This window comes from Mizuhopecten yessoensis, unplaced genomic scaffold (assembly GCF_002113885.1).
Source record: "Mizuhopecten yessoensis strain PY_sf001 unplaced genomic scaffold, ASM211388v2 scaffold10575, whole genome shotgun sequence".
NCBI classification, from domain to species: Eukaryota; Metazoa; Mollusca; class Bivalvia; order Pectinida; family Pectinidae; genus Mizuhopecten; species Mizuhopecten yessoensis.
Genome location: NW_018408615.1, coordinates 128,011 through 140,043, shown reverse-complemented (window position 1 = coordinate 140,043; position 12,033 = coordinate 128,011). Strand labels below are relative to the sequence as shown.

Genomic DNA, 12,033 nt, shown 5'->3' with positions numbered 1-12,033 from the left:
TTTGTTTTCGATGTTTTCATGCAACGAAACTTGTTGTTGCGGTACCATCAAGCGTGCTTAATAGTCAAATATGAACATATCTGGTGGTCGGATAGCGCAGTGAATAACACACTCGTTTTCTCCGGGTATATAAAACATATCATAGCATTAAAAATACCGTAAGCTTTAAAAGAAATTACAAAGAACCTATGCGACCCTTAAAGAATGATAATACTGGAATGGCTTGCCCTTCTCCTTTCACTTTCTGCATCACATTAAGCTCTGGATAAGATTTATCTTGTCGATTCCAGAAAATCCTGCAATGCATATTAACACGGTCCTGTACATCCTAACATAACAAGAAATGAATTGCAGCCTAGTAGCATTGCCTTGTGTGTTTAATTGTAACGGGAATTAGATAAATTCGAGTATTGACATTGGCAATCTTTAACTTAACGTGAACCTTACAATTCAAAATAACAACAAAAACTGCCTTGCCTACATTCCTTTTTTATAATAATAAAACCAAATAGAATATCTTTGAGGCGCATACTGTACACACTGAAAACTCACACCAACTAGCTGAAATGTGTCTATCCAGCATATCAGTTGTTGGGGATGAAAAATAAAACTAAGTTTGATTCTGACATATGTTTGCAATATTGCGATGTAATCAGACATTCCTTTTGGAAGGATATTCCGACTGCTGCTTTGGGCCAGATTGATTGTTTGTTTAGTTGATTGCGTGGCCCTGATTTGGGGTGTTTGGTCTTCTATGAATCATTGGAACGCGAAACAGGTCATTTATTAAATTGGTACAGAGTCAGTCTCCTTCAACATCCAGTTTTTACATTTGTGGTAGCTTCCCTATATTTTTGTATTGTCTGGTTTGTTTTGTACAACATGATCTAAATAAAGACTAATACATGTCGGAGTCTTATAAAAAAATCAATTACACGACTGATCTATATGATAAACGTCCTACGAATATACATATATGTTCATATATGTTAATAATAATTTAATTGATATCAAAGTTCTGTTTACATAGAGTTGACATACCTCTAGTGTAGGACTTTGACTTGCAAGGCGTAGCAACCTCAGGGGCTAGTAGTTAGTGTGTCTTACACATGGGTCTCTTGACCTCGGCAGCGAGTCATTGACCCCTATCCCTGGGTCATATAACCTAATTTTTGGGTTCCATTAACCCTTTCATCGATCTTATACCTGGGGTTATTTTATACGTAAGGAGTAAGTCGTGAATCCCTAAGCCTGCAGTCATTTGACCCCCGCTGTAAATCAGAAGCGAGTCAAAACCCTTCAACCTGGGGCCAAGTGATCTCAGGAGCGAGTCAAAACCCTTCAACCTGGGTCCAAGTGATCTCAGGAGCGAGTAAAAACCCTTCAACCCGGAGCCAAGTGATCTCAGGAGCGAGTCAAAAGCCTTCAACCTGGGGCCAAGTGATCTTAGGAGCGAGTCAAAACCCTTCAACCTGGGGCCAAGTGATCTCAGGAGCGAGTAATATATCCTTATATCTGGGGTCCAACGATCTCAAGATCGAGTCAGAAACCCTTATACATGTACCATGCGATTAATAAATCCCTATATCTGAAACCCCATGTACTCCGGATTCATAGACCCTCTAGTTTGGAATCCGCGGGTTCCAATGATCTAAGCATCGAGCTATACTCAGGTTTTCTTGACCTCTGGAGCGAGTTATATATCCATGGAAACCCGTAGCTCCGGTCAACAGTGTATTTATGTGGATGTGTCGTTCTTGCTCAGAGGAGGAACACCTGATCGTCTGTGCACAATAGACTTATGATAGAGACTCCTTTATATCAGTCTCTGCACATTGATCATACTGCATACTTTTATGACTACGTAAAAAAACTCGAAAATACAGAAACTTATAATTCAGCTTCCACTCTCCACTCAAAATAACACGGAGACATCTGTGACTGAACATGAATACGTGGCAGCCAGGAAACTGAATTTGTCTCGAATTATTAAACACCCGTCTTTACAACAGCAGAACACTTTGGTGTAATAACTACAAAACATCACAAGCCTGACGCGCGACATGACTTCTGTCAATGTGTAAGCAATGGGGCCCCCTACCTGCACAATCCAGAAGAATGCAGCGCTTTTGAGGAGGATGATCAGAGGACGATTCTCGTAAGGGGGCAGCGGTTGGGTTCCTGTGTTTTCAAGATCTTAATACTGTTTCTTGGTTTAACATTTTTTGTGTTGATATTTTGTATACATGCACATGCATGAATATAAAAGTCGGGGTGCTATTTCATTGTGAACATTCTATGTGAAATTTGGTGATGACAAATTTATGAGCTAAGGATGCTAAAATCGATGCCTATTTGACTTCTCTGCCATTCCCAAAACCAATAGTAATGATTGTTTTTCGTTCATTGTCCATCCAAATACGGTATGACATACATGGGCTTCGCCCTATCGACACTACATTAATATTGTTGCCAGCCAACAGGGCCAAACCTGGAAAGTGTCAAATATCTCCAATGATCCTTTACTTGAATTAAATTAAAGACAACATCATCAGCTTCATCACACAAAAAAATAGTTGTGTTCAAGTCCCACTTACAAATTAAAGCAGAATATTTTGAGACCTGCTATACGCCAAACACGAAAAACATAACCAGGTATGATTATTTCAATTGATTTCATGGCAATTAATCAACGATAATCAATGTATGAAGTGTCGCAAGAACCTGATCACCAAGCACTGACGACCGAGATCGGTCTCCTAATCACGGGAAGTATAACGCATTAACCCCCAGTAGCAAGGCCATTCCATTTATCTCGATAAAGTCCTTATATTTGACAGGAACTAGGGATAGAGAACGCTTTGGTCATCCCACTGTCACTGGTGATCCTCAACAAAGACAGCTATAAGCACGGAATTTCAAGCGTCCTAGATTCGCTCCTGGAATGACGTGTCCGAAGGTCCTACGACCCTACACCCGGCGAGGCTCATTTTACATTTTGTAAACACAACTTAAGCATCATTTCAATACGAAAAAAAAGAAAAAAATCGTGAACTGATATTGTTTTTATTTATCAAAACCGTCCGACATCATTTTCTGTTAAAAGGAAATACATTCAATCTAGAAATAAATAGAATTTAATATGTAATTTAAGCAACAATAGCTATACGATCATACGATATCCTAAACGACGCCGATAGTACTAGGCATGCGGACATTCAGGGGACATTAAGAGAAAAAAGTAGCAGATTGATACAGTAATATAAGATCATTTTCTAATAGTATTTATTGGGTCGTAGAAAATATCTTATGAAGTACAACAATAGGAACATAAGTTATCCATTAAAAACAGATGTTACCGTAAGAAAAATATAGTAAGTGAACGGTATCTTTGTTTAATTGACACTCTGGCTTACATATCTGTTCCATTAACCATATTTAGTTTCCCAAATAAGACGGTTCGAATATGCTCTAGGCAATGTATGAGTTACACTCAGTCATTTGAGATAAATGGTATCAACTAGTACGAACGCCAAATTGAAGGAACAATAGATTGATGGTGTTGACACAAAAGATGTGATATCTTTCTTAGTATGACATCGACCCGTGCTCTCTCGTATATAATCGTTAACTATGAACACATAGCGAGTTATTCTAAACTAGAGACAATTCATACATGTTGTGTGAAATAAAATGTATTTTCTGATAGCACGCACTCCGTCGCCAATTTCATTAATGCTACATTACAGAGTCTATAAGGTGTTGTCAGGACAATGGTTTAATCATTAACGGTCGGATATAATTTGATGATCTCTGAACCTCTCAAATAGGTAGGATCTTTTAATTAAAATAAATGTTACATTAATTTAAGTAGAAAACGTTTTCAAACACATTTAGCTTGTTCCTTTTTTCACTCGGTGTTGAAATGTGATATACGCTCCAACTTGGGAAATGCCATCATCTGTAAGGTATGAATTAACAAGTCACGAAACGAGTAGAGTGTCATACTTTATTGCAGATTTTAATTTAGTCATTATATATATATATGTTTTCTAACGTAAGAGCGTTACTTTTACAATTGTCCCCCATTGACAATGTACAACGATTGCGTACACACGGACCAGAAAACATCAACGGTTATATGGAGTGAAATTCAGGTTATAATGGTATCTGCATTAGAAGAGCTTTTTAGCTAATGCGCATTGGGACTTACATGAAAACAAAACGATGCCTAGGTGTATAAAATCACTTACGAAGCGTCACTGGTGTCAACGTCTGAGCCTTCCATCGTCAACGTTAAAAGCCTGTACCTGTCGTTGGAAGGCATCTTCGGATGAAATTGTTTCGTCAGTTTGACAGATTTTAGAATGATTCATTTCCATTTTTTAAAGACATTAAAAGATAATCCCTGAAAACGTAAAGCCTTGCTAAATTGACGTGTTTGTTACACTTTATTAATATATTTTGAAAAGTAATAGTCAATACGACACATAAAAGTTAGATCAGATCACATCTAACGTAATATCAAAAAGGTAAAAAAACCAGTTACAAATTCCAAATGTGTTTTAAAATAATAAAACAGGTTTCAGCTAGGCTACTGTAATGATACTGGAACATGATTCTGGCGTTGTAAGACGTAAAGATTGGCTTGGATCACATGCTATATCACACTTTACCGTAGCAATGAACAACGTTTCCTCACTATAGTTCTATTCACTGTACTGTTGCATATACCATCACATGTCTTCGCTCTCTATTGAATTATGCCCTTTTGAATAATTTTAAAATGTGAGTTTCCTAGACATTTACCCCGGGGTGTATACATTTCCTTTATATCGCGAATGGCATGTGCTCGACGATGTACATGCATAACAACATGTGTTCGTAATGACGACGAGAACTTTAAGGGGGATGGGTCGTACTGTTGTTCAGCTTTCCCTCATTAAATGCATCATCTTTATACCCATCTCATTCGATATGTATTAAAATACTCCCGAGAAACTTTAAGTAAGTAAGCAACAAACAACTGATTTAAAGAGTATTAAAAGTAATGTAAAATGGTAACCAACGGAAATATCTACCGCACATTAAGGCCTGTTTTTATATTTAATACTCGTACATACAGTGTAGGTGGAACAGGTTTAAGGTCAGAGGACTGAAGTCCATGAAAAAAAACAGTTGTTAACCATTTTTATTTAATAAAATGATTACCGAAGACACTTCCTATTTAAGATTATTTTATTCCTTTTTTTCGACAAAATTAAACTTTTCCTATTGGAATTGACACTGATATTTGTGTTTTTAAACTATTATAGTGTAAACGGTGACCTTTCGCTCCATCACTTCTGTGATAAAAATGAGTTGCGTTCTTGCAATAACGAGCATTTTGATAACATTAAACCAAGGTTTCAGTGTTTCCCAAGAATGCCAGGTGTTTTGAAGATCTAACAGAAACGGCTATGCGTTAAAGTAAACATTGCTTGGTTCCCTGACTATGACAAGTAGGAATGTTATTAGTAACAAAATATTGTTTTGTTTTAATTAATGTAAAGTTAAAGTAGTGGTTCCAGTCGATTAGATGTATTTTCTAGGAACGGAAGTCGAGAGAGACAAGTCTGGACGAAGGAAACCATAAACACACTATATCAAAAATGTCTATGTTTTAACTGTTTTATTATACCAACGCGATTGGATCAGACATTTGAAACAAAGCAATCATACAAGTTGATTAATCCAGAAACGTTTTGATAGCCATATGTACAGTTGTGGGATCGCACAACGTTACACGATGTGTGCACGGTGTGCGAACGATAAAAAAGTTTGACGATCATTGCTTGCGCACATTTGTGCGGACGATCGACGAACGTTGTGCGATAACAATCGTGGTTGGTGTAAATTAAGGAATGGCTAAACAATATGTACGGTTTAGTGTTTAAAAATATAAACTTGATTTGTTAGTATGTTTCCCTATCCTAGCTACATCTAAACGCTTTTCTTTCTGTCTATCCTTTCTTAATTTTAGAATCGACACATGTAAACTTCAATTCATTTATTAACTTTCGGCCTTACGGCCCATCAGTACAAACATATCAATACAATGCATAATATACGCAATAACACAGTCTCGGCAACATAGGTACACATAGCCTCTTTGTACCTGGACCGTAGTTTCCCCCACCCGGGGCACTTACGTAACCAGCCAAGGTGTGAAAACCAAGATTAAAACGAATGCGAGTTACAAATTCTAAACGCCCATTTGTGTTTTCATAACGGTATACGGTATCACATATCAGCTCTACCCGTCAGGCACAGGCCAGGTAAAACTCCGGTCGCTCATCAAATTGTTATTTACCTGTTCTGTTACCTAGCTAAGAGCCAAATCCATTCTTGACAGTCTAACGTTCACTGTAATACTGTGTTACATGCATTGTAAAATTGTACATAATCTTATTTATTGTGATGAGAATTTATAATAATAAATACAGTGTACATTATTGCCTACGAACATTCCGTATTTTTTTCATTCCATAATATATTGGTCAACAAATTGTACCTAATCGCACAGTTGTGCGGAGAGAAGCGCACAATGGGGCGAACGATTGTTAAATCGCCCAGTTGTGCGCACCATGTGTGGACGATGTGCGGACGGTGTGTGAACGATGTATGCACGGTGTGTGCACGGTATTTTTGGTGCATTGTGCGGTCACACAACTGTACTTGTTTACTGCACTGACGTCAGCAAACAAACTGTGTCAAGGTGAACGTCCAGCTCCGCCCATCTCTCACTTGATCAGTTTAGTTGTTTCCGTGAAGTTTTGGAAATTGCCGAAGTTAAAGGGTGTTCGATTTCGCAGAGTTACTATTCGGACGGGAAGACTTCCTCTCTAGAATCGAGACTCACTACACGAATAGCAAAGTTGGAGAAAAGCTTGTATTTGTTACGAAAGCAATGCCTCTTGTGAGATGAAGCACGTGCTTAAGTTGAATTGCAATATAGAACGCCGTCTAACAATGTTCCCTTTTATTCACAGCACACTCATTTTCCCCCTTCAATATGATTATTAATTGTATTAAAGAGAAAATTGAAATGGTTAATGCTGCGTACTTGTTATATAATGTTTTAGGCAAATAAAAAACATATTGCGGAGTGTGTCATTTACGGAACACCCATGAGCAATAATGGCCATGTTCTGGTGACGGTGTTGTTGTTAGATTGGCAAAAACAAAACTCCTTTGCACGCATCAGTTGTTATTTAACCTGAAATGCCAGCAGCGTGAACTGCTAGTGATGTCAAAGCTGTCGGCTATAAAACAGCACATGACTTAAACATACCATTATCGTGAAGGACCGATATGCACCAAGATGATAAAAATGGTTTAATTCTGGATTGAAAGTTATTTGGAGGAAGCATTTCTAGAAAGCTATATAATCGGTATAATTATTTATGGATTAAGATCAGCAACGCTTTGCACTGAAAATCGTATTTCTGTCTATCACTTGTAAACAAAAATATATAAAGGAAATAATCTAGAAGGCATAACAAGATAGCAAAAACCTATTAGCTTCCTGTAATCGTGACATTGATTTTATGTTATAATTTCCCTTTCACTAGGGAATATGTATCTCCCATCTTTTATTACAAATAATTACTAAAGCATTACACAACAGTACGTTTGATATTAATTACATTTCTTGAGATGGAAATTCGCACTTTTATTTTCATGAATATTTAATGAAGATGTCATGATTGCTTACAGATGATGGTGATTCTGCATCTTGTGACATCCTTGACTTGTAGTCCGTCACTGCTGTCATTCTAGTCGCGAAGCCTCATTTGACGTCATCAGGTGATGGCCAGCCCTCTTCAGATGTTTCGACCCTTAATCACTACATCCTCCGGCTGGTGGGTCAGTAGTGGGGGCCAAACCACTACTCGTCTATGTCGGCTTCCACATCGGCTCATCTCGTTTGTGCCATAGCCAGCACGATGCTCTCTCTGCAGCTTCTCCCAATCGTCTGATGGCGGTAGCTCTTGCCCTCCCAGTGAGTCCTATTGACCGTAGTGTCCTCCACACTGACTGTGCGGGGAAACCTCTACAGCCAACCTCCACTGGAAAGAGCCATACTGTCCATCCTCTGCTCCTGCACTTTTCCATCAGCTCATCATACTTGGCTTTCTTCCTCTCGTGAGCTTCCTCGCAGCCTTCCTCCCATGGTACGGTGAGCTCTATGGCGATGAGGTGTCTGGATTGCTCTGTCCAGATTACCATGTCAGGCCTCAGTGTTGTTTCCACTATTCCTGGAAACACAAGCTTCCTGTCAAGGTCAACCTTCATCTCCCATGTTGACGCCCGTTCAAAGATGGATGAGGTGCTTCGAGGCTTCACTGTGGCTTTCTCCCCTGGTTTCACAAACTTGATACCAGCCTGGTTTGTTCTTACACCAGTTCTTTTCTTCCTTCTCTCCACTTCAAGGATATCCGCTAGGACCCGCAAGACGTTGTCGTGCCTCCATCGGTATCTACCCTGTCGTAGTGCTTCTTTGCAACCAGACAAGATATGAGCCATTGTTCCTCTTCCTCCGCATAGCTTGCAGCAAGGATCCTCCGTCAATCCCCACTGATGCAGGTTAACAGGAGATGGTAGCGTGTCATACACGGATCGTAGCAGAAATGATATCCGGAAGGGCTCCATTCTCCATATTTCAGCCCACGTCATCTTCCTCTCTGGGAGATTCCATCTGGTCCACGCACCCTGTTTGCTGAGTTCTACAGATTTCCCTCTCCTCCTTTCCTCCTCAATCCTTCTGATTTCTTTCTGCACCATTTGCCGTCTTTCTTGGGTATTTGCTTTCTCCCACTGCTGGAAATGAGAGAAGCCAACTCCTTGTCTTCCGACGCAGGTATTCCCGATGATATCCTTCAACTCGAGCATACTCTCTGCTTCACCAACTGCAGTGCTTGCTGACCACTTTCTCCCTGTTCTTGTCTGTATCCCTGCCTCGCTGATTTTCACGTCTTTGGAGTCCCTCAGAGTCATCACCAGCCTGCATTTTGCTACCTTGAACTCTTCAACGACCGATTTGAATGGTAGTTGTAGTTCTGCCGAACAACTGTACAGCCCAACTGATGTGAAACTTGGTGGGACCCCAAGCCACTTCCGCAGGTACCCATTCACCATCTTCTCTAACCCTTCTACTGTTGAGGTTGGTATTTCATACAGTAGCAGCAGCCATGTGAGCCTTGGTAGCATGCCATGCTGGTATATCCATGCTTTGTACTTTCCAGGAAGTCCCGACTTGTGGATCTTCTTCATCCACTGGCGCACTTGGCTTTGGGTGTTCTTGTGGTTCTGGCTGTCACTGAGTGTGTCGTCAAACCATTTCCCTAGGCACTTTATGGGGCTGCCAATGATTGAAGGTATCTCCTCCTCTTGGACCTTCAGTACAAACTGTCGGCTGAGTCTGCCATTCCTCATAATCATGCAACGTGATTTCCGAGGTTTGAACTGCATCCGTGCCCATGTAACTACCTCCTCCAGCGCGGACAAGACCCATCTGGCCTGTACATGTGTGGTGGTAGTGATCGTTAGGTCATCCATGAAGCCTCTATTGGCTGGTTGGTAGATGCCAGACTCCATTCTAGGTCCTCTGGTTTCTCTCTCTGCTGCCTTGATGATGATATTCATTCCCATGATGAAGAGTATAGGTGAAATGGTACATCCTGTAACTATTCCCTTTTCCAGGTCTTGCCACGCTGTAGTGCTTTCCCCAACTGTAAACCGCAACTGTATCCCTCCGAAGTAGCTCATTATCATTTTCCGGATGTGCTCCGGAATATGATAATGGTCCAGGGCTGCCTCAATCAGTTTGTGTGGTACAGATCCATAGGCGTTTGCAAGATCTAACCATACCACTGTCAGGTTACCTTTTTTCTGCTTGGCTTCTCTGATCAGTTGGCTGATGACGCTTGTATGTTCTACGCATCCTGAAAACCCAGGGATTCCTCCCTTCTGACTTGAGGTGTCGACGTAACTGTTTTCCACCATGTAGGCTGTCATGCGCTTGGCAAGTATCGAGAAGAAGATCTTTCCTTCGACACTCAGCAGCGATATGGTCCTAAATTGTTCAACTGTCTTGGAGTCTTTCTCTTTAGGAGCAAAGATTCCCTCTGCTTTCTTCCAGCACGCCGGTATGGTCCCTTTCTTCCATACTTTACAGATTAGCTGCCACAGTCTTCTTAGCAGTCTTGGACATTTCTTGTAAACCCTGTACGTTATCCCACTTGGTCCTGGGGCTGATCCTGATCTTGCCTTTTTCACCACATCTTGAATCTCTTTCCAGGTAGGAAGTTTGGTATCCAATGGTGCACTTGGGGCCTCTACCTCTAAGATTCTTGGACAATATCCTAAAGGTTCTGCTCTCCTGTTGTCTGAATGGACACCTTTGAGATGAGCTTCCACTTCCTCCTTCGAGCTTTCCAGATGGCCTGATCTCTCTGCTCCTAGCAAAGTTTTTGAGAACTGGAATGGATCTTTAACAAAATCTGCTCTTTTCTTCGCTCTCTCCTTCCTTCCCTTCCTTAGTCTTTCTGCATTCCTTAGGCGGCGAAGTGTCTCCCTAAGGTCGTCTCTTATCTGCTGTATCCCAACTTTTTCACTCTCTGGTGCTGTTTTAAACCTCTTTCTTAATTCCCTCAGCTCCTTTCGTAGTTGTTTGATCTTACGTTCCCTCCTGTTCTCCTTTGTTGTCTTTGCTCTGGGTTGTGTTCTGGATGTTTCCACTCCGAATCGCTCTTTGCATACACTGTACACAATTGACGTCAGTGCTTCTACTTTCCTCTCCACATTCCCCTGTAGAGTGGTCTCCAAAATAGCCTCCAGGTCCTGATCAAGATTTCGCCAAGCTGCCTCGTCATTTGTCTTGGGCCACTGCACTTTGTCTAATCTCCTGTCCCTCACTGCTTGAACACCATGGGCGCTCGCTTCATTCAAGTTACCAATGCTGCCATCTGGCGACACCGAAGCTTGGAGGCTCTCTGTACTATGGTTTGACTCCTGACTGAGTTCCTCCTGCGTCTCACCAGATTCATTGCTGATATCTGTGCGCTGCGTTAGTATCTCCCTATGGCCACATTTGGTCCTTGCCTGATGGATTTTCAGCCCTCTGCTGTTCTTGCATATCTTTCCACAATGGCATCGTGCTTCGACTGGCTCTCCACTTAACGTTGTTTGGATCATCGTTGTGTTTGTCCGTGTCCTGGTCGTTTCCGTTTGATCTGTCCGAGTGAGCCTCTCATCCTCCCCCCCTCTCGGGAGGCTCTGGGGGTGTTGCTCTTTTCTTTGTTCTGTAGCTTGATATAGGTGCCCCCTTGCGGGAGCTATACTTCGAGTTGCTGACACAAAGTACCCTGCTCCAGTCTGTTTCTGGATGTCATCTGTCTCTCCAGCGTCACTGGTCTTCCCCAGTTTCCATCCAGCCTTTCCTGGAAGTCACTGATTTCTCAGAAAAACGATGATTGCTTACAGATGATGGTGATTCTGCATCTTGTGACATCCTTGACTTGTAGTCCGTCACTGCTGTCATTCTAGTCGCGAAGCCTCATTTGACGTCATCAGGTGATGGCCAGCCCTCTTCAGATGTTTCGACCCTTAATCACTACATCCTCCGGCTGGTGGGTCAGTAGTGGTGGCCAAACCACTACTCGTCTATGTCGGCTTCCACATCGGCTCATCTCGTTTGTGCCATAGCCAGCACGATGCTCTCTCTGCAGCTTCTCCCAATCGTCTGATGGCGGTACAAATATATGTCGTGTATCTATTAAGGAAAATTTAAAAATTGAACTTCATGGCTTATTGTTCTTATGTCAATTTTGGTCCTCGTGACAAAGATGTTAAAATGCCAATCATAAACATAACCACCTGACTATTCTAGTGATTTGTGATACATTAACACATATGATCTTTTCTTATATATTTTACAATAAAGTATCATGGATTATAAGGAAAGGAGGAATACGTAATAATTAACTTTAT

General features: G+C 41.1%; 2 protein-coding genes across 2 annotated transcripts in view; both read right to left on the bottom strand.

Moving 5' to 3' along the window:
• The window catches only part of LOC110461140 (sex peptide receptor-like), a 207,740-nt gene that overhangs the window by 69,415 nt on the left and 126,292 nt on the right, over window positions 1–12,033 (bottom strand). The window lies entirely within an intron of this gene.
• On the bottom strand, window positions 7,939–11,815 carry LOC110461139 (the record flags this gene model as incomplete). The annotated part of the gene is made up of 2 exons (XM_021514465.1): window positions 7,939–11,483; window positions 11,648–11,815. Coding segments are annotated over 2 exons (3,713 nt in total), but the record flags the coding sequence as incomplete, so codon positions are not given.